General features: G+C 44.9%; 1 protein-coding gene across 2 annotated transcripts; it reads right to left on the minus strand.

The window, feature by feature from the left end:
* Positions 1 to 665: 665 nt before the first annotated feature.
* Positions 666 to 24857, minus strand: LOC109646439 (SH3 domain-binding protein 4). 2 transcript variants are annotated; one of them, XM_069533364.1, is made up of 6 exons: positions 24420 to 24857; positions 22846 to 24319; positions 12842 to 13053; positions 9932 to 12288; positions 2389 to 2577; positions 666 to 2203 (listed from the first exon to the last, which is right to left on the minus strand). In XM_069533364.1, the coding sequence occupies exons 3-6, from the start codon at positions 12963 to 12965 to the stop codon at positions 1979 to 1981; spliced, it is 2895 nt and encodes a 964-aa protein (XP_069389465.1). In that variant the 5' UTR covers positions 12966 to 13053; positions 22846 to 24319; positions 24420 to 24857; the 3' UTR covers positions 666 to 1978. The 2 variants fall into 2 exon arrangements, with proteins under 2 accessions (XP_069389465.1, XP_069389466.1); XM_069533365.1 differs by lacking the exon at positions 22846 to 24319 and having other exon boundaries at positions 24420 to 24839.
* Between the last annotated feature and the right edge of the window lie 703 nt (positions 24858 to 25560).

Genomic DNA, 25560 nt, shown 5'->3' on the forward strand with positions numbered 1-25560 from the left:
ATAAATCTTATAGTTTAATTTACACTTAATATCCTTATTTCTAGTCACAACATGTTGAATGTGTAGAAATGAACATGTCTCAGTTTGAACAGGTCACTCCTCCTGCTCTCTCCTCTCGTCCTCCTGCTCTCTCCTCTCGTCTGTCCCCCGCGAGCGCAATGCATGATGGTATATATTGCTCAGTGAGTGACCTCGGTTTGACACTACTTTTCACAATGCATTGTGGGAAACACTGAGTGCACTATATAAGGTATAAAATATATTACACAATGGTGAATTTACTATATAGAGATTAGTGAGAGACACAGTTGTTCTTCTAAAGTCAGTGACATCAGCAGCTCCTAATTTATCCAATAATATTTTCACCTCATTCAAAAGCTTTATCATCAAGGACGTCTGATTGGGACTTAATTACCCATAATGCCTGTGGTTGATAATAAATCTTTCCGTTGTTCACCTCTCGTAAAACAGTAGTTCAGACTGTTCAGAAACACAATCAGACATGGATTTGAACTTTAAGCAGTTTGATGCCGCACCGTGTTTCCACCGCGCACACTCACAGGTTTACAGACCTGCCGATTAAACACAACATGACGACCAGTCGCTGCGGCTTCGGATAAGAAACGGTGTCTAACAGTGAAATCACCACAGCAGCTGCCACATGGTGTGTAGAAATATTTACATTTTATTTAGAATCTTTTCAACAAAGGTTTCAAACCAACACTGGCTGTTTCTACCGCGTTGGACAGGAAGCAGCGCCGAGACAAACCAGAAGCTTTGACAGACAGTGATGTCACAACAGTGATCTCAACATGGAACAGACGTGTAGAGCTGTCGTCAGGTTTCATAGGACGACAGAAAAGAGAGACGGCACAGAGTGGTTAAGGTACAACTGGAAATAATTATTTTAATTGATTAATCAGAAAAAATATTCAGCAGATGAACGGATAAGAAATCTCAACTCAAGGTCGACTCCCTCACTTTGCCACAGATGAGGGGAAATCTGCTGAGTTACTGTGGATCTACAAACACGACTTCTGAGACACTGAACCCGAGCAGACAGAAGTCCTGCAGCACTCCGCTGCAGAACCGTCACCTGGCTCTCAGGTCAAACACCAGCGATTAAGACTAAATCCTCTTTCTGCAGATTCCAGTGCACAAAGAGCTGAACTCTCTTCTTAAGACAGCTCATGATTAATGTTTGTGTTCCTCCACGTGGCCGTCCTGTTAACAGTCTTACATAAAACGATCCAGCTGCTGATGAAGAACCTGATCCGGTCAAAAGAGCAAATGGAGGAGGTGGATCCTTGAGTTGAGATCATTGTTTACAAAGTGAAGAATGAAAAAATTTTAGTTTCATCATCACAACATGTTTAAAAGACGTTTTCAGATTCCTGCTGGGGACGATTTGAAGATTTTCAATTTTTCATGATGTGAAAGTAAAAAAGCATTTGGAGAAGCTGAGATGATTCATCATCATCAAAATCTGCAGATGATGAATCTTCTCCAAACGACTGAATGTAAGTGATTTATCAGCGGACAGTTTGAAAGATGTGCAGGTTTGATAAATGATCCTGACTGACTGACAGGGATCAGACCACAGAGACAGAACCTGAAGACGAGAAGTCACTTCTCTCTTGGATGTATAAATAAATAGAGGAGCTTTGACATGTGACCAGGATACGAGATCTAAAAGAGTCTTGGCGTTCGATCCACAGTTACAAACCAAAAGGTTTCAAAGTGTTGCTTTAAAAAATGCTGTGTCATAATAAGAGTATAAAAATACATAACTATGCACGACAGGAACTATTAAAAGAGTCTTTGTGAATACTGCAAGCTCCACACAGCGCGTGATGTGTGGCGGGGACGTGTGGTCAGTGACATTCCCCCGGGCACGAGGAGCTGAAGGCAGCGCCGCAGGAACATAACATCTGTAACAGCAGTAGTGGCATTTTACACTGCGAGTGACACAGAGAGTTCAGATGGCGCAGTCTTCCTGAGCGGCAGGGCTGAAGGCGGAGCTCCGCAGGGCGTCCAGGCAGTTGACCAGGATGAGCGTGCCCGTCAGGTGCTTCCAGCGTTTGGTGATGGGGTTCTTCATCTTGTCCAGGCCCATGTGCAGCTCCTGGATCACGTCCCTGTAGCTGTCGCCGATCTGAGCCGCCCACGTGACCAGGAAGTCGTACGCCGGCTTCCACATGGCCTGCGGACAGAGAGAGAGAGAGGAGTCACATGACAGACTTCAAACATCAATCAACCGTAAATAGAGTGAAACTGTTCTTTTACATCCTTTAAGAAGAATCTTTTAATGTCATTTTAAAACGGATTCACTTTGAAAACACAAACACGTCCGTACAACTCAAAGTCAATGATCGGTAATCTCCACACCTCACTGTCCACCACCCCGTTCTTGTCACGGTGCGGCGCCTCGTACGCGTCCATCTGCTGACGTGAGACCTTAGCGAGCCTCTCGGCCAACTCCCTCCAGCGCCCGGCCAGCTCCACGGCCGTGGTCAGAAGAACAAAGTCCATGACGAGTCGAGCCACAAGACCCTGACAGTCCATCTTCAACAGAGCCTGCGGAGAAGAGAGCAGAAGTTCAGCCTGAACCGATGGAGGCAGGTGGAGGTTTGGATTCAGGAGACATGAGCTCCAAACCAGAATATGCTCATTAAATTCATTTTGACTGTCCAGTGGTTTGATTTTATCATAAACTCAGAAATGTTCTCTGTATGAACAGAGTCAGAGGCTGAGGTCACACACGACAAAGAGACCAACAAACATCTCCAGGTTTCATTCCAAGGACTTGATCCGCTGTTATTTTCCACCGTTTCCAATCCCTCTGCAAATCTCAGCTTTGTGCATTTTTCAGATGCTTTCTGGTGGAAACAGAAATAAGAGCCTCGTGCTGCTTCACCAGCAGCCGACAGAATTTATCTCACTTCTGAAGTGACGGCAGGAAAATACTCGCTAGACAAAACAGAGCAGAAGACTGAGGAGTGGTACGAGACGCAGCCAGAGCGCGATTCAACGAGATTAAAGCTGAGAACATCACTCAGAGGCAACAGGTGGAGAACAGCAGGGGGCGTCAGAGAGCGCGTCAGTGTCACTATGAATAAAAAACTGTTGGACACGTTTGGACACGTTTGGACACGTGAACATCGTCTCCGTCCTCAGACTCTGACGCGCAGATCTAAATGAAGATAGATGCTAAAATGTCACAGCGGCTCCTGTTTGTTTGGGTTTAACCAGCTTGGACAGGAGCCAGACTTTTCCCATCAGCCCCTCTGTCTCCACCAGTTCTGTGGGAAAATAAAACTCTGCAGAGACTCTGATCGTACGATCTGCAGCACGTCAGAGGGGAATTTGCAAATACAAATGTGGAACATGCAAATGAAAGTTCACAGATGGATACGCATCTCACACACACACACACACACACACAGACACACACACACACACACACACACACAGACACACACACACACACACAAACTAAGTCTAAATGTCTCGCAGCAGAAAAAACCAAACCAAAGTGGTCCTTGTTGCATAAGAACACACACACACAGACACACACAGACACACACAGACACACACACACACACACACACACACACACACACACAGAGCGAAGCTGAACTTAAATCTCTTCACTCTCACGTGTAGGAATGTGTGGAGCGACAGGATATGATTGGGGGTGAGGATGGGGGGGGTGAGGATGGGGGGGGGGGGGGGGGGGTGAGGAATGCAGATGTCATGCTCCAGCAGCCTCTCTCACTCTGACAGGAGACCAGAGGACGCAGTAGTGGACCGCGGCTCTGGACCAATCAGACGCCTGCTGATGCCACATGACCTCCGTCAGTTCACTTTTACATTTCCTCTTCGACTCTGAGGACGTTTGTTTGTTTATGTGACTGTCGGAGATAAACTCAGTGACACAACCTGCTTCCTCACTGGATAATAACCACAGGAAGTCCCCGCCACAACCCCAACATCACTTCCTGTCTGGGTCGGACAGGATAGCTGCTGGGTAACAATAGCGTCTTGTGTTTTCGTAGGACAAGGTTAAGTGGGACTGACGGTGTCAAACAAACATCTTGACACAAGATAAACATGAACAAGGCGTCTTCATGGTTACAACACAACCTAAGTATAAAATGACGGACAACGCTACATCTTTCCATGCAAGGCATGATGGGAAAAATGTCCCTGAAAAGAAAAAGGCTCTGCACTCTCTCTTCTTGGCTCCTCTCACGGGTTGGAAACTTTCTGGCTGCTGTAAATCTTGGTTGGAGTGTTGTAAAGTATTTATCACAGAGCGTTGTGCTGCGAGTCTGATGTTGAACTAATAATTACACTGCAGCAGACGAGGGCGGGTTCAAACCAGCCTGAGCGCACCACAACAAAACTCTGTGATGGTGCAGGGGTTTAGAGCTGCAGCGGGTTTTTCCAAAAAGTCAGCTGGTCTATGTGGAAGTGTGTGTGTGTGTGTGTGTGTGTCCTCCCCCGCTGCATAAATCATTTGCTTGTCAAAATGAGGAGAAAATTCCTGTCGACATATTTTCAGAGATAACGTGGATATGGGAGCGAAAAAGGGTTAAATCATATCTCTCACACACACGCACAGACACACACGCACACGCACAAACAAACACAACCCTGTGTATGACCAGCAGAGCTTTTTGATAAATGATGTTTCTTCTGTCACCCTGTTTCTATTTTTCCTCCGACTCTCAATCTCCTCTTTATTATTTCTCCATCACACTTCCTCCACCTCTCCCACTCACAGCCTCTCTTCTCCATCTCTGTGGCTTCACAATTTATTTTCCTGGTTCTGTTTCACACTTTCATCCCTTCGTGTGTATCGTCGTGAACAACCCTCACGCTGGGGATGGTGAAGGACATCAGGTCAAAGTAAATTTGGAAAATTGTCTCTCACACAAAAAGAACCTCATAGATTACAAATGAAACAAACAGTGTCAGAGAGTTAATCACAGACGTTACGGATCGAGACAGTTAATTAACTATTTCATTGCACTTAAACAAACACCGAGAGGGAAGCAGATCTACGTAAAGGACGGATCAACCTGTCCCTAATCTGCATCTGTGGTTTCCCTATAATTTAGCTCCTTGTATTAACCCCTGTGACGGGTTCGTTTCACACGTAACATCCATGTTGACTGATCGGATGCTTTCATCCAGATTTATGTGAAACACCCTGAAGTCCTGAGCAGATAAAACCTCTGCACAGCAATTCAAAAAACATAATCTGTCATATCTGTAAAATTAATTGATTGATTGATTGATCTTAATTAACTGACTCTGAAACTGAAATAACCTGCACGTTTCAAAACGAGGCAGAATCCCTGGAGAGAGATCTGTTGTCGGGGCGATTCTTCCAGAAGCAGCTGCTGCCACACCCAGCCGCTGGAGGAGGAGGGAAGAGGAAGTGAGGGGAAGAAAGAGGAAGGAAGTCGGGGATTGTGGGAAAAAAACGTTGTGTACAAAAATGGGAAAAGCTTTGAGCTAATCGCACAAAATGAGCCTCTGCAGGTTTCTCCTCCAGAAATAGGATGTTGTTGTTATTCCCAGGCTTTATCTGCCACACTGATCTCACTGCAAATTATTCAGGAGGCTCAGACGCTGCAGAGCGAGAGCTCTGACAAAGGTTCCACCTCCGTGATCTCAGGCCTCAGGACTTTATGGAATCTGCTCCGGGTACAGCAGCAGAGGAGGAGGAGGTTTTCCCTGGAGCTTCTCTTTCCCCATTCAACCCGGAGGAATTCACACTGAGCCTACAGGAGAGTCAGCGGATAAATCACCCAACAATAAAGTTGTTCACGAGTTTTCTGGTGTCTGGAGCTTTGGAGACAGTTTGAGGAGCTCAGGTATCCACACGGAGTAGAACCACTGCTCCTTCATGCTGAAAGAGGACAGGTCATGTGGCCACGGCATCTTGTCAGGATCCTCCTGGGCGACTTCTCTTTACCGGACCTGCCCAATACTCGCTGGAGGAACTACATATCCCATCAGGCCTTGGGATCCCAACAGCTGGAAAGCATGTCTGGGAAACCCTACAGCTGCCTCCTGACCGCAGGCCAGAAGACAATGACTGAACAAAACATCTGGAAGGACACGAGGGTTCTGAGTCAACTTTCAATTTTTTTATTCTGCACATGTTTGAAATCAGGGAAGCGAGTGGGCGTGTCTCTGAGGTTTCTAACACGTGACGGACGTGAAACTGAAGAACACAAATGTCTCAGGATGAGGAAGAGGAGCCGTACACGTAGAGGACGAAGACGTCCACTTGGACAGACGAGGAGGTTCCAGATGTTTTGGTGATGAGGGCCGACGCCGTGTGGACGAGCTGTAAACAACAACACTGATCTTTACACAGTTTAGACGCCATGTCCCGCCTCCTGCTGCTCTACAGGCTCCACCCCTCGTTACCCACATGCTCCTGTTGTTGTGAACGAGTCTACACACACTGACTACACAACATGACTACACAACATGTCTTACACAACATGACTACACAACATGACTACACGACATGTCTACACAACATGTCTTACACAACATGACTACACAACATGACTACACAACATGACTACACAACATGTCCACACAACATGTCCACACAACATGTCTACACTACATGTCTACACAACATGTCCACACATGTCCACACAACATGTCCACACAACATGTCTACACGACATGTCTACACAACATGTCTACACAACATGTCTACACAACATGTGAGGACGTTTTCAGCTTCATTTTTATTTCATGGATGCGTCTCCTCTCTCTTCCTCCCTGTTTGGTCTCCTCCACCTTCTCTTTCACTTTCTCTCTGAGTCAAACACTGAACTCGTCGTCTGTTGTGTGACTGAATTCACCTGTGACTGGGACACAGGTCACACGTGTGCAGGTATGTGAGCCTGAATCAAGGAGGATTATGGGAAGGACGTGGAGGTCGTCTGGAGGCGCCTACAGGTCGACAACTGAAGCTTCTGTTTCAAACTGAACAATGAAGCAGGAAACATCTGCAGACTGAGATCCAACAACACAAAGACTCACAACAAACACATCTCTGGTTGTGTGTATTTGTTGTGTTGAGTGTGTTTCTCTCTCTGGTTGTGTGTATGTGTTGTGTGTATCTTTATCTCTGGTTGTGTGTATTTGTTGTGTGGTTCTCTCTGGTTGTGTTGTGTGTATTTGTTGTGTGTGGTTCTCTCTCTGGTTGTGTGTATTTGTTGTGTGGTTCTCTCTCTCTGGTTGTGTGTATTTGTTGTGTGGTTCTCTCTCTCTGGTTGTATGTATTTGTTGTGTGGTTCTCTCTCTCTGGTTGTGTGTATTTGTTGTGTGGTTCTCTCTCTCTGGTTGTGTGTATTTGTTGTGTGGTTCTCTCTCTGGTTGTGTGTAATAGTTGTGTGGTTCTCTCTCTGGTTGTGTGTATTTGTTGTGTGGTTCTCTCTCTCTGGTTGTGTGTATTTGTTGTGTGGTTCTCTCTGGTTGTGTTGTGTGTATTTGTTGTGTTGTGTGTGGTTCTCTCTCTCTGGTTGTGTTGTGTGTATTTGTTGTGTGTAGTTCTCTCTCTGGTTGTGTGTATTTGTTGTGTGGTTCTCTCTCTCTGGTTGTGTGTATTTGTTGTGTGTGGTTCTCTCTCTCTGGTTGTGTGTAATAGTTGTGTGGTTCTCTCTCTCTGGTTGTGTGTATTTGTTGTGTGTGTTTCAAGTTGAACTCATGTTTTGTGAAGTTGTGTGTTGATATGCTGGAACACATTAACTCGGTCCAGGATGTTGACATGTGTTCTCACTTCATTTTTATCTTTTTAAACTCACTGAGAAACATTAGTTCTATAAATAAACGTCCCGGCTGACGGACTCGTTCTCCACCAGCGATCAGAGCCGAGTGGATTCAGGCGTCTGAGACCACGGAGCTTTTCATTTGGTTCTTTCTTCTAAAAATACTCCGTCCATGTCAAACCGCACAAATCATAAAGAAGCTCCGACACAAAAGCAGAAGAAGAGGATTTCATCTGACGCTCACGTAACGACGTCCTCACAGAGCGAACATCACATCACATGTTTGAACGTGGCACAAACACAACTTTTGTATCTGCTCAACACAGAGCGTCCGTGACTGCGGCAGCTTCGAGTCTCGGTGAGCTGCGGTTTCACTGAGCTCCTGACACGAATAACAGAAAAACAGAAAAACAGACCTATATTCAGAAATGAATTGTACAGCTCTGACTCCCAGGACATATTTTCAGTCACCACCTTTTATTATGTTCTTTTCCATGCTCTCTATAAATGGTTCTAACTAGTGTTTACAACCTCACGTAAATTACAGAGTTTCTGCTCCGTCATACGTCAGCCGTCGTACGTCCACGACCTCCGACAGAGACTCTCGGAGGGATTTCATTCTGACGGAGGAACAAAGTGAGGGAGCAGCTGGAAGGGAAACCTCCGCACTGAGGAGGATCTTTAACATGTGAAATAAAAGTCAAAGTGCAGATTCAAATCAGTCTGGTTATTAGAGGGGTCGAGTTTCTAATGAGGTTTTCATTTGGAATTTAAGTTGTACATAAAAACAGGTGCTGTGAAGTAAAAGTATAACTGATGAAGTCTTTCAAACCTAATTTGGTGATTCTATACTTTACGTTGGGATTGATTCACGTCAGCAGGTTTCTGACTTTTACGTGTTAACAAATCAGCTCAATCCGACATCACAGACTTCGTAACATCGAATCTGTTTGATGTCGATTCAGACGTTTGTGTTCAGGCCACAAACTGTAGATAAAGATGGATGACTCTCACAATCCAGAGAAGAGAAACAACTCAGATATATCAACGCTGCCATCTTTTGCCAATGACATCATTTGGATTGAGAGTCACGGTTCCACCAGTACACGTTCTCAACCAATCAGGAGTCCGTCTCAGCTGTCAATCAGGACCTCTGTTTTTATATGATAACTAATGAAAACCAAACCGAAACATTAACGAACATCAGTGAGAGAAGAACGACCTGAAATGACAGAAACATCTTTGACAAATATTTATTTAACATCTACTTTTTTAGTTTGGTCCATGTCCCATCTGCTAACATGGAGGAGGCAGGGTTTATGAGCTGTACTGCAGCCAGACACAAGGGGGCGATCAAGATGATTTGGCTTCACGTGTGAGGGCTGTATGTCGTCCTTCTTTCTTTGCGGTCTGTGGACTCGTGAACTGCATCAGTTAAGAATCAGTGTCAGGAGATAAAGTTTCATCGTAAACGTTGTTATTTATTTTAAGGTTTTTCTTCTTCTTCTGTTTCTGGTTTGAATTTAAAGCTGCAGCTCATTAACCAGTGGGTTGATGATGTGTTCACTGTCAGTCTGGACATTACAAACATCTGTGGCTCTGTTTACACTCATAAACACTGGGGCTCCTAATACTCACAGCTCTAGAGCCAATTTATATGATCAATATAATTCATTAAGCTGCTTCACTGCAGCATTTGATTCATGTGCACATAAAGTCTGGGAGTTATCAGGGCAGCCGGAGCAGTCAGCTGGATTTATAAGATCAGCCCAGAGTAAACAAACTGAACACTAACTCTGGAACCCAAACAACAGAGGACAAAGTATTCTGCTGCCCTCCGCTGCTCCTCACGTCCCGATTAGAGCTCGATGCCTACACAGCAGTTATCGACTGCACTCCCGGCAGAATCCGCCGCCTGGACCTCAGCCTAAAGACTAAAGCCCAGAGCAGCTGTGAGCAGATAACAGGGCAGAGGAGGAAGAGAGAGAAATCTCCTACCAGGAGGAAACACAAGGAAACACCTGGCCATTTAAATCAAGGTCAAAGAAGGAATAGTTTTCAAGCTATTTGCATTTTCCCAAATCAGTGGCTCGGCTCACCGCAGCAGGGGAAGGACTTACCGTCAGGAGTTCTTTCTGGAAGGACTTCCTCTCTTTGCACTCTGTGTTGTTGCAGTCCTCCTTCAGCTTCTCCAGCACCGATGCCACCCGCTCAGGTTCGCTGTCCAGCTCCGCGCGGCAGAAGTGCGTCAGCGGCAGGTTGACATATCCGAGGGCATCGGCGAAGGCTCGCCAGTTCCCGATATTCTCCATCAGTATAGTTCTCACAGAGGCGTAGATGTATGTGAGGAACTTGCAGGGCTTCAGTGTTTGCTCCAGGAGTATTGCGGTGGTGAGATCTGGCCCGCTGAAGTAAATGGGTTTCACTTTGCCAACCACTAGCACATTCTTTGCGTGGACGAATCCTGTTCGGCCCTGATAATATCCAATGTACCATTCTTTTGTCCACAGCTGACCCTTCAGCTTGATTTTCTCTTCACTCAACAGAGCTACAAAGTCTCCTTTCTTGTACTCCAGCAGGTACTGGTTCTTAGTTTGTCGGATCACAGTTTTTATTAACTTTCCAAACTTCAGGTTGTTTATCCTCCTGTCCTGGAAAACCAGGTATTTGGTGGCAACAGCAAGAGGAGACAGAACTATCTTGCCGACTTCCTTCTTCTTCAGGAAGCGGCGCTGCACTGATGTCTTTGGACCTGCTTTGGGTGGTGGTGTCGGTGTCTGGACACAAAACTGAGCCAGGATACAATCTAGGTCATCTTTGATCTGGATTCTTAGGGTGAAATCAGAGACGTCCTCACTGTTGCGTGAAGCGATGATGTAGACAAGCCTGCTGACTTTGCCCAGTTTGACCTGGAAGCCCCGGACCACTCTGGCCTGATCACTAGCCTTTACCTCGTAGTTGGCCATGTTGGAGTAAACGCCAACGCGGAGGTCCTGCGGTCTGGACAATACAAACTGGTGTTTACCCCAGAGCTGCAGCGCTACGGGCGGAGCAGACTGCGCCTGCTTGCCGACGTCACTCACCAACAGAGTCTTTGGGGCACAATCATGGCCAAACATGGCTACAACTGTTTTGAAGGACGGGTGAATATGTTTGGGGCCGTACACTCCTAAGGTGATCTTTTTAACCACATGCTCCCAAACCGTGGAGTCCGGAGCTAAAGAGTGGGACTGAGCCACAACGCACACGTACATGCTCGGTTCCAGGTTATCAAGACACACTTGAACTGTGTCCCCGTACATGTAGGCCTGAGGAATGGCAGAGTAAGGTCCCTCTTTACAATCACTCCTGACGCACAAGACTTTTGACATCTGTCTGCTCTCCATCTTCACCACGACAGAAACCTTCATCTCCAGGGTCACGGTGGTTTTGGTCTCCATGTTGCTGAGTTTGATCTCCACCACAGGGCTGACGGTGGTGCAGCGGTCATTGTTCAGCTCCAGCGGCGGGTCGAGCAGAGCTTTGATTGAGATCTGCTGAGTGTCCCCAGGGCCCACGTGACCCTCGGGTATGTGGATGCTGATGTTGGTGTCTGGAAGCTGAACGGCGCCTCCTGAGCTGTCCAGGCGACAAACGATGTTGGTTTCCACCGGTTGCGTTTGTCCCCAGCCTGGGCTCTGACCCAGTGAGTCCAAGTCATGGCAGGACCTGGCAAGCTTGCGGTGGGTGAGCCACGCTGTCCTGAAATCTTCCCGGCTCTGGAACTGCTCTGGAGCTGGTGCTTTCAGGCCTCCGAAGAAACCGCCAGAGACCTGAGGGGAGTCGGACTGAGCCTGCAGGATGGAAAGCTCAGACAGACTGTAGGACCGCTTGCTTCGAAAAAATGGGTTGTCCCTGCGCAACGTTTGTCCCAAGCCCACAGTGGGACTGATTGGGTTAAAAACGGAACTGCCAAAACCATTGATGTCGGCAGTGCTGCTGGTGGAGTTGGGCACTGATGGAGCGAGCGAGTCAAACAGAAGGAGGTCCACTGATTTCTCATTACTGTTCTGATCGAGTGAACTCTGAGGACCTCCGTTCAGGAAAGGGTTCGTAGAGGTATGGGTTGCTGCAAAAGGATTTCCATTTTGGAAGGTGGTTGGTTTCAGGATCACCCCCGACCACTCTCCCAACAGGTCCAGTTCTTTGGCCGCCTCCTCGTTAAAATCTCCCACAGTGTCAATCATCCCACTGTCGCTGAAGGACGAGTCTCTGTAGTTGATGGGTTCCACGTAAGCAGCAGGGATGTAGCCCATCTCCGTGTTGTTGTGGGCGTACCACCACTCTGCTCCCGACGAGTCCAGGACATAGAGACGGTCGCCTTTAGAGAACTTGAGGGTGGTGAAGCTGGATGGGCAGTAGTCCTTTATGGCAACAACTTCCCTGGCGGTGCCGAAAGAGGCGGTCGCGTCCAGTCGTAAGGCACTGGGAGAAGGCACTGGGGGGGAAAAGCATAATGTCAGGTAAGAATCTTTCACAGGTGCAGTCTATGTGTGTGCTGCTCTGAGTCACAGGGGTCAGATCCAGCAGTAACTGCTACACTGAACATTATAAGGACATAGTGTTTCTGTCCTCTAATTTGTTTTGTGAATGTCAAAGTTCTGCAAAGTTAAAAAACCCAAACTCTGTAGGAGGGGGAGCCCCTCTCCTGCTCCTGAAGCTTCAGAAACAACGTCGACTAAACTTACTGCAAAAGACACGTTTTTAAACACGTTGGAGAAAAAAATCTAACATTTCGCTCACACACAGTTCACACAACACGAGACGTGACGCCCACAGTAAAGATCGAGCGATCGTGCCATTAAGGTCTTCAACAGCTTGACTTACATCGGAACTTTTTCTCTATCGCGTTAAACATTCAAGAGCAAAGTAAGATTCAACTGAACCTCCAACTGCCTCGATTCTGAATCAAAGATGTTCACCAGTGAGGAAACAGTGTTTTTAACCCGACTCTGTTTCTGTTTGATGAAGTTTCAGTTCGAGCCGCTGACCTTTGACATCAGTGAGCGTAGCTTCAGAAACACCTTCGCTCAGGTCGACGAGTGTCCCCTCGGACTTGCAGCGAGGGAGGGAAGTGTTGTTGTTGGCGGTGGCTCTGATCCGATGGGCGGCCATGTTGGGACCCGTCACAGTGCACCAGACGACTCTGATAGGTTTCCTTTAGCTGAAGACCGGGTCGAACGTCAACGACCTCCCATGATCTCTGAAACACACAGGAAGTAAATGTACAAATAAATAAAATGGAGCTGTTTCCTGGTTGTTCATCATTTAAAATGTGTGAAACTCTGCTTGATGTCGATGTTCCCATTTTAATTCCAAATGTTTTTACGTTTGTTGCTCAGAAGCTTTTAAACATTAAGATGGACATAAAGAACTGAGCAGAACAAAGTGGACGCACAGAAATAAACTGTGAGTGATTCAAGACACTTTCATCCACCAGATCAGAAAATCACACAAACAGAATCAGAGTTTCTGTTTCATAAATCCAGAGGTTCAGTGAAGTCGCTTCATTTATTTACAGCAGTTTGATTCAGGATCATTACCTCAACCAGGAAACTGCAGTCTGTTTACTGATTTACAGAAAGTGAAGTTTTCATTGGTTGTTTTCCGTCGTAGAGGAGGAAGTTTAACTCTGAGCGATAACCAGAATGTGATGACGTCACAGTGAAGCTGACCTCCGTTAGAAACTGAAGCCACAGATATCTGGTTTTTGTGAGGCCACAGTGACCTTTGACCTTTGACCACCATAATCTTCTCAGTTCATCCTTGAGTCCAAGTGAACGTCTGAACTAAATCTGAAGGAATTCATGAGTTGACGGGGGAACAACCTGAGAACGCATCGCCGTGGGCCTTGTTTGTCGTCGCCGCGGTGACGTGAAGAAAATAATGACTGGGTGAAAAACCGCAGAGAGCAAATGTGGGTCAGTGGAACGTTTGAGAGACATCAGGCTTTTTAGTTTGAATCCATAATTCATTCAGTGTCAGTTCAGGACGAGGCCGCTCCGCTAACAACACGGTTTCATATCTTTGTTTAATTTCAATCTTTTGACTTGAGCTGCAGTGGATCAGCCTGATGATCAGCTGATGCTCTTCTGCTGCATCGAGGTTTGTTTTCAGCCACAAAACAAGAAGCGTGAAGCTTCCCTCTGTCTCCTGTTGACACTTAGAACTAAAGAGGAATTATTCCAACCGTCACAGACTCGTTCACTGCAGCTGAATTATTATTTCAGTGTTAGAAACCTGCAGGGTCAGCGACTACAGCAAACGACTGTCCATAAACCTCACACACTCACACACTCACACACACTCACACACACTCATACCCACACACACACACACACTCATACCCACACACACACACACACACACACACACACACACACACACACACTCACACACACACTCACACACACGCACACACACACTCACTCACTCAAACTAATGACTGATATGAGGTAAATGTCTTCATCAGCTAATATTCACTTTATAGTTTAGTTTTTTTAATGACAAATAAAAGGTGTTTTTACTGTTACAGAGTTTTTATCAGAGGTAAAACATGATCATCACTAAACCCTCAGGGAACAAATGTATATATATATATATATATATGTACACATATATATATATATATGTACATATATATATATAAAGATGGACATGTACATATATATATATATATATATATATATATATATATATATATATATATATATAGATATGTGTACATATATAAATATGTGTGAAAATATTCTGTTATCATGTTGTTATATATCTTAAACTCATGTTGAGTCATGTGACTTGACTAATGTCTCATCAGTTCTTACGTTGACCAGCAGGAGTCTGATATCGTCACAGTACAAACTGTACAACTGGATGAATTCAGTTCTTTGATCTAAAAATAATTAGTTTCACGTTAACACATTCATTCAGGCTGCTGGACCCTGAGGACGACCGCTGTGGACGGAGTGAAACCTGAACTGCCCCACGTCTGGATCTCATCTCTTGAAAGCAGAGGGAGGTGGGGGAGGTCAGACGTAGACTCTGGGTGGTCTACAGCAGCCCCCCCCCCCCCCCCCCGCCCCCCCGTTTGACTCCCCCCACAGAACAATCGTGGGTGTGGACGACAACAGGACAACATTTCCACATGTTGCCTGGTGATGAGAGAAGCCGTGACGAGCTCGTCTCTGTGGCGTTCCTGCAGGTTAACCACTCACACAGCTGTGAGCACACGCCTCAGTAACGTGTTGCGTGAAGTCACATGAAACTTTGTTCGACACGTCTCATCAGGAAATGTCGGCACTTTCCTCAGAAACACAGCAACACCAGTGAACTGCTGCTTCAGGGAAGTTCATCAGTCCTGAGTGTGATGAGGGAACAGACAGCTTCACTACTGTTCCTGTGGAGTTCGTAAAGACTTGGAGTTTTAAAGGAACAGGATGTTTTGATCAGTGTTGGTCACAATCTGTCTCCTTTGAGACAGTTTGTTTGTTTCCGTCCACATCATCGTCTCCGCCCGCTCACTCTGTTCTCCGCCTCTTTGCTTCACCTTCACGCTCCTTCAGGATGTGGAACATTGTTCTAAACCACAGCTCACCTGCAGCTCAGGTGTGTTTGTCCACGATGTGCTTCAGTCTCAGAGTCACGTGTTTGTGTGCTTTAATAATTGGTGTGTTTGTCTGTGACCAGCTTCACGTTTAAAACATCAGAGATCACAAAGTATAATTAACACTGAAGTTCAACCCTCCGTCTGTTTCAGTCTGCTTTGATTTATCAGCTGATCACAGGTGTTTCGCTGTGGATCAGTAAAACAAAGCGTTTGGCTCCAGCCTCTTCCTGAAGAACGTCCACTCCACAGGAGGACGATAAAAAAAGAGCAGCGAGGACGACAGTTTCATGAAGCTCTTCCTCTCAGGTCACGGGGCTAAGTGACCATATATATTTTTATTATTCTCCCACAGCGGCTGTGGAAATCGGCTCACGGTGCCTTGGCACGGTCGACGCATCACTGCTCCCGCTGACGACGACCACCGCACAGTCCAGACAGGAAATGAGAGCAGAGGTTGGCGAAGGGCAGACGTGATTATAATTCAATATTCATAACTTTGGTTTGTGGGAGTCAGATCAGTGTGAAGGAGCAGCAGAGCCGTGCTCCTCCTCGTCTGCAGGACGGAGCCAGAGGCCGTCACAGCTTTAACAGGTCCGACAGCAAATCGACTCTCTGGAGGAGGCCAACAAAAAATATGACCGAATTATCTCCTCCCCGGCCACAGAGCAGCCGCTGCTCCGAGGTTTATTGGTGGATCTGGAGCTTGTTCAGTATTTGGGGTAAATAACTCAGGGTTTTATTGCTTTTCTCTGACTGTAAAGATTTGTTTGATGTGTTCGGGGGTGAAACATCAGATGGCAAACAGCAACAGGAGCAATTAGTATTTGGACCATTTAGAGGTTTGATCCTGGAACTATGAAGAGAAATCTATACAAGCTCCTTTACTTCACTTTCAATTCCCTAGAAATTAAAATAATGATCTGTAGGTTTGAGCCTGAGCTGCAACAATTAGTTCTTGATTCATTGATTGACAGATTTTGATTTGATTTTAATAATCAATTAATGAGTAATTCAGTAAATCTTCAGTTGACAGAGTGGATCAGTTTCTGGCTCCTGCTGTTCAGATGAGGTACATTTCTGTTTTTCTTCACACAAATGTGTTTTGAATATACTAAATATTAATATCACATTAATATGGATCAGACAGAAGAAACTGTAAGAAACTGTGATAAACATCTTTCTATCTCCAAGCAATCCATCAACTGATCAAGAGAAATAATCGATAATGAATAATTGATATTAAGAGTTTCAGTTCTTAACTGAAAAATATAAATTTTTCCTTTTTAATAAATATTTACAGAACTGAGCGTAAATAAATCTGTTTACATCTCAGCTGGTCGTGTCGACTTCCTGCTGCTGCTTGTGTTAATGTGACAGGTTAGATCTGTTCAGAGCAGTAAGACTGTAGAAGGTCAAAGACACCACCACCTTCACCCCGCAGCAATAGAAGAGTCCTGAGGACCAGAGGACGCTCGGTGCCGCTCAGCGTAGGCCGAGGCTCCGCTCTGAGTTTCAGGACGACCGGTCCTGAGCAGGAAGTGGCTGAGGAGGAAATGCCTTTGTGATGAGAGGCAGCCAGATCTGAGCGAACTCTCCACGCCTGCCACATTTCCTTCAACGCATTGTTCTCATCTGCTCGCTCACGGTCCAGAAGGAGGTTTCAGACTCAACACCACGAAAGATACCGGCGGTTTTTCTGAGGCGTTTTGAGGCTTTTCTTGATAACGACAGAGGAGACAGAGGAAACTAACAGAGTGTGGTCACACCCTAAACACTCGGACAGCAGCTCCAACAATACTTCAGATTTTATGTACAGACGCCAGCTCCTCACAGGAAGTGATGAAACTGAGAGAATAAAATCAAAACTGGCTTTAGTGAGTCTGACGTCTGCTGCAAATCAAGATGGACGCCATGACAGCTCCCGAAAGTGAAGCCAGAACACGTGACGGACGTGAAACTGGAAGAATACAAATATCTTATATCTTATATATATTTCACAGACTTTATGTCAAAGACGGCAGCGTTCATATCCATGTTTTGGATTCGTTCCTGGATAAAGGGAGGAAGTGAAGTCTTCACCAATAACACACTAGATGACAAAGCTCACAAAATATTTAGTCAAACTCTTAATATTGATCCAAACCGTCGTGACAGCAACACCTGAGTTTCTATGGTGATACTACAGGAAGTCTATACGATATGTACACAACATAAACACAAAGAAACAGGTCTGAAGTATAAAAACACACTGTACACGTGTTTAAAGATAACAACACAATGAATAAAGACACGCCTACTGTTCTACAACCACACACACTGTCAGTCACGACATCAGAGGAAGACGTCAACAAAACTACAGTTCTGTTATTTTCTGAAATGATTTGAGTTCATTCTTTAAAAAGAAGCAGATCACAACAAACCTTCGATATTTACTGTGAACGTTCAGAGTTGAGATATTTCAGTGTTTTCCGAACACGTGGACGGAACAGAAGTCAAACTGTCTCCTTCTCGTTCAGAAGCTTTTTGTTTTCTGAGAACTGAGCAGCTGTCCAGCCCCTGTTTGAACGAGCCGCGGCCCTTGAACTAGCTCGTCAGATAATGAGAGGAGCGCGGCGCCGTGTGCTCAGGCAGCAGCTGAACCAGATGAACACAAACAGTCTGATACTGAGTCAACAGAGCTGCGGCCTTGAGTGTTGGAAACAAAGCTGCAGTATCTGAGGTCCTGGAGGAGGCGGATCCACGCTCCACGTGTGACTGTCGGAGTTCCTGTCGCTTCTTCTTCTGACGTTTCTACTTTCTAAAGCTAAATAAATAAATCACTAACACACAGCAGAGTTTCACTAGAATCAAAACCCTGCTGCTCACATGTGGAGCCACAGGAAACGGTCCTTCTGAATAACGTCCAGTAGAGTTTCTGCAGAACACCGTGACGTCACAGTGAAGTTGACCTCTGATCATTTCACCACCAACTGCTAACGTTCATCTCCGAACCAAGTGAACGTTTGTTTCATGAGATAACTGACGGACAACTTGATGCCAAGTGAATCAAAAATCAATGATTCCACAGTAAATCTGATTTTTCTTTATCTTCACAGTTCTTACGATTCGGAGAAAATGGAAACGTACGTTCAGTGTCGACTTTGTTTCTGTAGCTTCTCCCTGATGCTCCAGACAAGCAGAGTAAAGTTGAGTCCTAAAGAAGAGGAGTTCTGGGTCTGGACCAAACTGAACCTGGTTCTGCTGGTTCACAGAGTGGAAACACTTGTTTGGACCAATCACAGGAAGTAGAGACATATTAAACCATAGAAGAAGAAGAAGAAGAAGAAGAGGAAGAAGCTGCTGCAGTCTTCACCTCCAACGATATAATGTTTAACATTCATCTGGCACATTAGAACTAGTGTGGAGTACTGTAGTACTGTGGAGTACTGTAGTACTGTGGAGTACTATAGTACTGTGGAGTACTCTAGTACTGTGGAGCACTGCAGTACTGTGGAGTACTGTAGTACTGTGGAGCACTGCGCCTGAAGGTGCTGATGCTGCTAGCGATACAATCAGGATGTTACCATGGCAACCAAAATGCCCACGTCAGACGCCGTCTACAAACCAATCAGAGTCAAGTATAGGTAGACTCCGCCCACAGGACGTACGTATGTGAGAGTAAATTACAACGTGAAACTGAAACAGATGAAACGTGAACAAACACGACGCTGTAGTAAGTTCAGGTGTCGTTCTTCACGAGCTCACTGCTGCTCAGGGCTAATGAAGTTAAAACCCTCCGTCAGTCACTGGGTTCACGTTCACTCATGTTCGTGTTTCCACAGTTGCAGGCACCGGATCAGTCGGTGGGTTCTGTGCAGCCTCCGTTCAGCCCTTCACTCCACAATATAAACATAGCGAGGTGGCTGCAGCGATAAAGTGAGGAGGAATGTGAGGAATGCTGAGCTCCAAGTGAAATCATGCATTATTCACCCGAGGGGGAGAAAAAACCCTGAACACGTATCAACACTTTGACGACAAAGAGAAGGTCAGAGGTCACGTCCAAGTGTCACTCCGAGCTTTCATCGGGAAATTTATTAGGCTGGTTCAGTTGTTACCAGTCATGTCACGGAGCTGAAAACAATGAGACACACACACACACACACACACACACACACACACACACACACACACACAGTCGATGTGAAGCTGAAAACCAGGATCCTCACATGATCGGATTCTTAAATGTAGCTTCTGTTCATTAAAATGAAAAAGTCTGAACTCATCAGCGCTGCTGCAGTTAATGAGACTCAGACGTTCAGGTTGAAATGAAAACATATTGACTGTGACGCCCTCCGTCTTTAAATGCAGCTTTTGATTGGGTCTGCACTCGGTGGCACGTTAGCATTTTAACGTAAGATGCTAGGTTAGCATACTAACAAGCTACAGAACTACTTCTATTACTTTTGGACATGTGGTCTAGTAGAAGGTTTGACCTTCTGGTGATGCTTCTTCAGGATCTGTCGGACAAATGTGTCCGTCCACACTCGAGAACTGAAGGATCCAACGGGTGGATCCTTCTCGCCCCGACCGATCCCAGGATTCTCTGAGCTTCAGTGACAAACCGTTGACGTCTGATGCTCGAGGATCAAACTTCGACTCAGCTGCAAAGCTAACATCCGAAGTGTGTGTGTGTGTGTGTGTGTGTGTGTGTGTGCGAACACTCAGTCCAGCTGATGCCATGCATGACGGAGGGCTGGGGGGGGTTGTTAGGATGACTCACCCCTGATATAAACACGACTTCAGTCCCTGACAAGTAAAGCTGACGGGGTGGCCCTGTGCTCGGGGCGGAGGAGGGGGGGGCACCAGCTGGCAATCACAGCCGTGCCCTCGCCGTCACAAGTCGTGTTGTAATCAGCTGGAACTGAGCTTCAGCGACACCAGGAGACGCACGTTCACCCCTGGAGGTGGGGGGGGGGTGCTTATCTGGAATCACATGCATTCATTGAAACAATGAAGCTCATTCAGGTTCAACCACAGACCTGGGCCCTCCACCCGCAGCGACGCAGCACAAACTGGCACAACGTCCACAAACTGACTCTGAATTCTGGGTAATTTCTCACAGTCCAGAGGGACGACTGTCTCCCGGGGGGTTATTTACAGCAGGTCAATGAGAAGTGAACACGATCATGAAGTAAGACAGTGATGGACACATCTTCATCAAGACGGCTGCTGTTATTATTTGTTTTCTCATTAAGGACGATGAAAGCGTGGATCATGATCGTTCTTCTTACGATGATAATCAAGATATTTCCTTCATTTGAACCTTCACCTTTTAGTTTCCTCTTCCAGAAAATCTGATTTATTAACGTTGTTTACATCCTGATTGGTTGATTTTGCAAATTATACAAAAACGATGGTGAAAACTGAGGATTCAAGACAGAATATCATTTTTAACTGGTGTGATTTTGCTCTGAATGAATCCTGAAACCTTCTCCAGAGCAGCAGACCCAGCAGGAACCACAACGTGGTCTGTGTGGAGAGCAGCAGGTCAGATTAGAGAAGAGGAAGAAGAAGAGGAAGTCAGGAGGTCTCAGCACATTTACAACTTCTCTGTCATGAATACAGACGATAAGTGACTGAGGATGATCATCTGGGTCAGTCATTATGAAATAAACACTTTAGATAATTTCAACACAGGAAGTCATGTGACACCAGAGGTAGAACAGACGACACACATAGTCACACAACAAACAATTATAATACGAAGAGCAAACCAAGAGTTCGTCTTCGTCTGGGTTTGAATGAGTCCTGATAATTACTAACTTATTTAACATTTACGAAGCGTTTACTCAATGTTAACCTGAAGTTTTCCTAAAGTCACGTGTTAACTTTAACAACAGCGCTTTGCACAGGACGGCAACCAACACGGCACCAGGGCTGGGCGCTGTCCAACGAACTAGACGAAACAAAGTTTATAAAAGCTTATGAAGATAAAACGCTGATAATCATGGACACATTCTTAGAATTAGCAAAGAGCAGATTCGGCTGTAGCTGGTCTGTGCACGTCACTGTCCTATCAAAGATAGTTTGTGAGTAAAGTAGCTCGACTCTGTATAAACTCTGTACAACCACAAACAGAGCTTCTGCAGCACCAACAGATCCATCACAGTGAAACATCTTTCTCTCGTCAGCTGATTCAACTGAACGCTACAAATTGCATCATCGAAAAATGGTGTTAACGGCTTTACACTCGTCAAACAAGCATCCGTCCACTTAGCTAGCTCGTTAGCTTCATCACGTAGGAAGGATGTTTTTAGACTGTCTTCAAATACTCATATTATGTAAATTAAACATAGTTTTACATCCTGTGTTTCCTCAACACTGACTCTAATAACAGCCTGAAATAATTTAATCTTTAATTATAAACTGTATATGATCAAATACATGTTTCCTATAAACTCATATATATATTTATATATTTATATGAGTTTATATATTTATATATTTAGAATATTGTGTAATTATTTGGATTCAGATGATTTAAATCACAGTTTGAATCTTTGTGAAATAATAAAGTGAATCAAACCAACAGGTCCAGATGTTCCTTTGATCTTAATGTTTAATGTCCTGCTGCCATGGTAACCACGGGACCCCCACCCCCCATCGAGACAACCAGAGACATCCAGAGACAACCAGAGACAACTAGAGACATCCAGAGACAACCAGAGACAACCAGAGACATCCAGAGACAACCAGAGACATCCAGAGACAACCAGAGACAACCAGAGACATCCAGAGACAACCAGAGACATCCAGAGACAACCAGAGACAACCAGAGACATCCAGAGACAACCAGAGACAACCCGAGACAACCAGAGACAACCAGAGACATCCAGAAACAACTAGAGACAACCAGAGACAACTAGAGACAACCAGAGACATCCAGAGACATCCAGAGACAACCAGAGACATCCAGAGACATCCAGAGACAACCCGGATCAGACCCGAGACAACTAGAGACAACCAGAGACAACTAGAGACATCCAGAGACAACCCGAGACAACCCGAGACAACTAGAGACAACCCGAGACAACCAGAGACAACCAGAGACAACCAGAGACAACCCGGACCAGACCAGAGACAACCCGGACCAGACCCGAGACAACTAGAGACAACCAGAGACAACCAGAGACAACCAGAGACATCCAGAGACAACCCGGGACAACCCGTGTTGTCGACTAACCGTTGTGTGTGTGTGTGTGTGTGTGTGTGTGTGTGTGTGTGTGTGTGTGAAAAGTTCTCTCTCTCTCTCTCTCTCTCCTTCTCTTTCCCTCTCCCCCTCTCTCCCCCTCTCTCCCCCTCTCCCCCTCTCTCTCTCTGGAGGATGAGCAGCGGCGGCTCGGATCTTACCTGACCCACGAACTCTCTTCTTCAGGCCCGTGGAGGAAGCGACAGACGCCGCCGAGCAGAGCGAACACTTCCCGTCGAGCTCCGGGAGAGAGAGTGAGTCCAGCGGGTCTCCTGGAGGAGAGCAGCCGAGAGGAGGCTGATGTCACCGGGAACAGGGAGGAGCCTCCCCGGGACACAGCTCCGTGAGGACGTGACATCACTGCTCCGCTCCTCATGTACATATACACATGTACTTTATATATAAAGTACATGTGTACATGTACTTTATATATACATGTACTTTATATATAGTAAAGTACATGTACATCTGCTTTAAATACATGTACATGTACTTTACTATATACATATATACACATGTACTTTATATAGTAAAGTACATGAACATGTACTTTATATAGTAAATACATATACATATATATACATGTACTTTAAATACATTTACGTGTACTTAAAATACACGTACTTCTGCTTTAAACACATGTACTTTATATATACATATATATACATCTGCTTTAAATACATGTACATGTACTTTAAATACATGTACTTTATATATACATATATAAACATGTACTTTAAATACATGTACTTTATATATACATATATAAACATGTACTTTAAATACATGTACATCTGCTTTAAACACATGTACTTTACATATACACATATATACATGTACTTTAAATACATGTACATGTACTTTATATATACATATATATACATGTACTTTAAATACATGTACATTAACTTTATATATACATATATATACATGTACTTTAAATACATGTACATGTACTTTATATATACATATATATACATGTACTTTAAATACATGTACATGTACTTTATATATACATATATATACATGTACTTTAAATACATGTAAGTGTACTTTATATATACATATATATACATGTACTTAAATACATGTACATGTAACGGGGAAGACGACCTCGGAGCCGCTGACCTGAGACAGATTCTCAATCCGTGTTCATGTTTAAACTCTGTTTCTTTAAAAGAACTTAAAAGTAATAAAGATTATTTGACTTTGAGGTTCATGTAGCTCAGTGTCTGAGATGACGTCATAATGATTCGTTTACTGTCCCGATGGTTTTACTGAAAGCTCCTGGACTCATGAGGTCACTGTGACCTTTGACCCAGTTCATGAGTCTGAACATTGGAAATAATTCGTTTCTCAAGTTGTTCTGAAGAAACTGGTTCATGAACCTGGAGGAGACGAGATTCAGTTTGTGTCGTCGTGATGAAACATTTAATGATGTGAAGTCAGATTCATTCATGTTCACTGTGTTCCTGTTTCTTCCTCTTGAATATTTGATGATGAGGTTTTCGTGCTGACGCTCGAGCTGCTGCTGAAGTTCGTCCTTTAGAGTTTGAGTCTTTCCCCCTTTGATCCCTGTGCTGCGGCCGGTCTGACGTCCCGCAGAGTTTAGAATCAAGGTTTATTTCTGAAACTCTAAAGAGGAAAATCTAAAATATTACTTTTCTCATCTGTAGAAATCTGCTCTTCATCCCTTTTTGTTGTGATTCAGTTAAACACACGAATATATTCTCACCTTCATCATCTTCAAATGTTTTTCCGTGTCGCTGTGGTTCAAGGACGTTTGTGCTGTGACAACATCTGAGGTGAAGATTTGAAATCCTCTCTCCGTCCTCCACCTTCTCCTCGGGTTCATTTTCTAATTCCCCAGATGCGCATGTGTTGTTTGACTCTCACACACACGAGCAACGTTAACTCACGTCTGCTGTGACTTATTAAACATTCGCCTCCTCCACCGGATGATTGATATTCTCTCCTCGCCGCTCGCAGCCAAACATCCACCTGAGAGAGGAGCAATCATTTCTCTTGTCTGGCGTCTCCTTCAAGTCTCCATCTCTCAGGCGTGGCAGCACATTAACTCAGAGCAGGAGCAGGCTTCACTATTTCAGAGAAAACAAAATGAAGTCTCAACGTTTAACCACCAGCAGAGTTTGAGAGTGAAACTGACGAGTTGCATTTTAATGTGTCACATTCCGTCCTGTGTCCTCATCATGTCCTGTGTCCTCAACACTTCCTGTGTCCTCAGCAGAAAAGCCTCTCAGTGAAATCTGCTCTGGACTGAAATGCTTCAGCGAGTCTGGAGCATCGATCACGTCTCCATCACAGCGACTCACACACCAGAATCAACATTCAGCTCAGAGACAGAAAACCGGAGAGGAAGAGACGCTTCCATGTCTTCAGTGTCTTCAGTGTCTTCAGAGACATCATTCAAATAAATATAGATAAATACCAGAAGTAAAAGTACTCATTGTGCCGATTGGTCAATGTCAGAATAATGTATTTTATGGACTTTATTGTACTGGAGTTACTGTGCAGGTTACTTCAGTATATGACAGAACTGTAGTATAACAGTATCGCTCTGGGTATCCAGGCCCCGCCCATACACAAACTCAACCAACCAGGAGTCTGTCTCAGCTGTCAATCACGACGTCTCAGCAGGTGATTCAACTGATAATTCATTGAGTCGTTGAAAACATCCATAAAGATTTTACCGTCCTCGACAGACAGGTGGGATTTAGTATAAACTCAGTAAATATCACTTCCACCCCCCACCTCCAGAATATTCTTACAGGAGGAACTCACTGTGACAGCTCCAGTACTTAATGACAATAGATGTTATATATATATATATATATATTCATATTAACTTCTGTGCT

The sequence above is a fragment of the Paralichthys olivaceus genome, chromosome 10, assembly GCF_024713975.1.
Source record: "Paralichthys olivaceus isolate ysfri-2021 chromosome 10, ASM2471397v2, whole genome shotgun sequence".
In the NCBI taxonomy this organism is placed as follows: Eukaryota; Metazoa; Chordata; class Actinopteri; order Pleuronectiformes; family Paralichthyidae; genus Paralichthys; species Paralichthys olivaceus.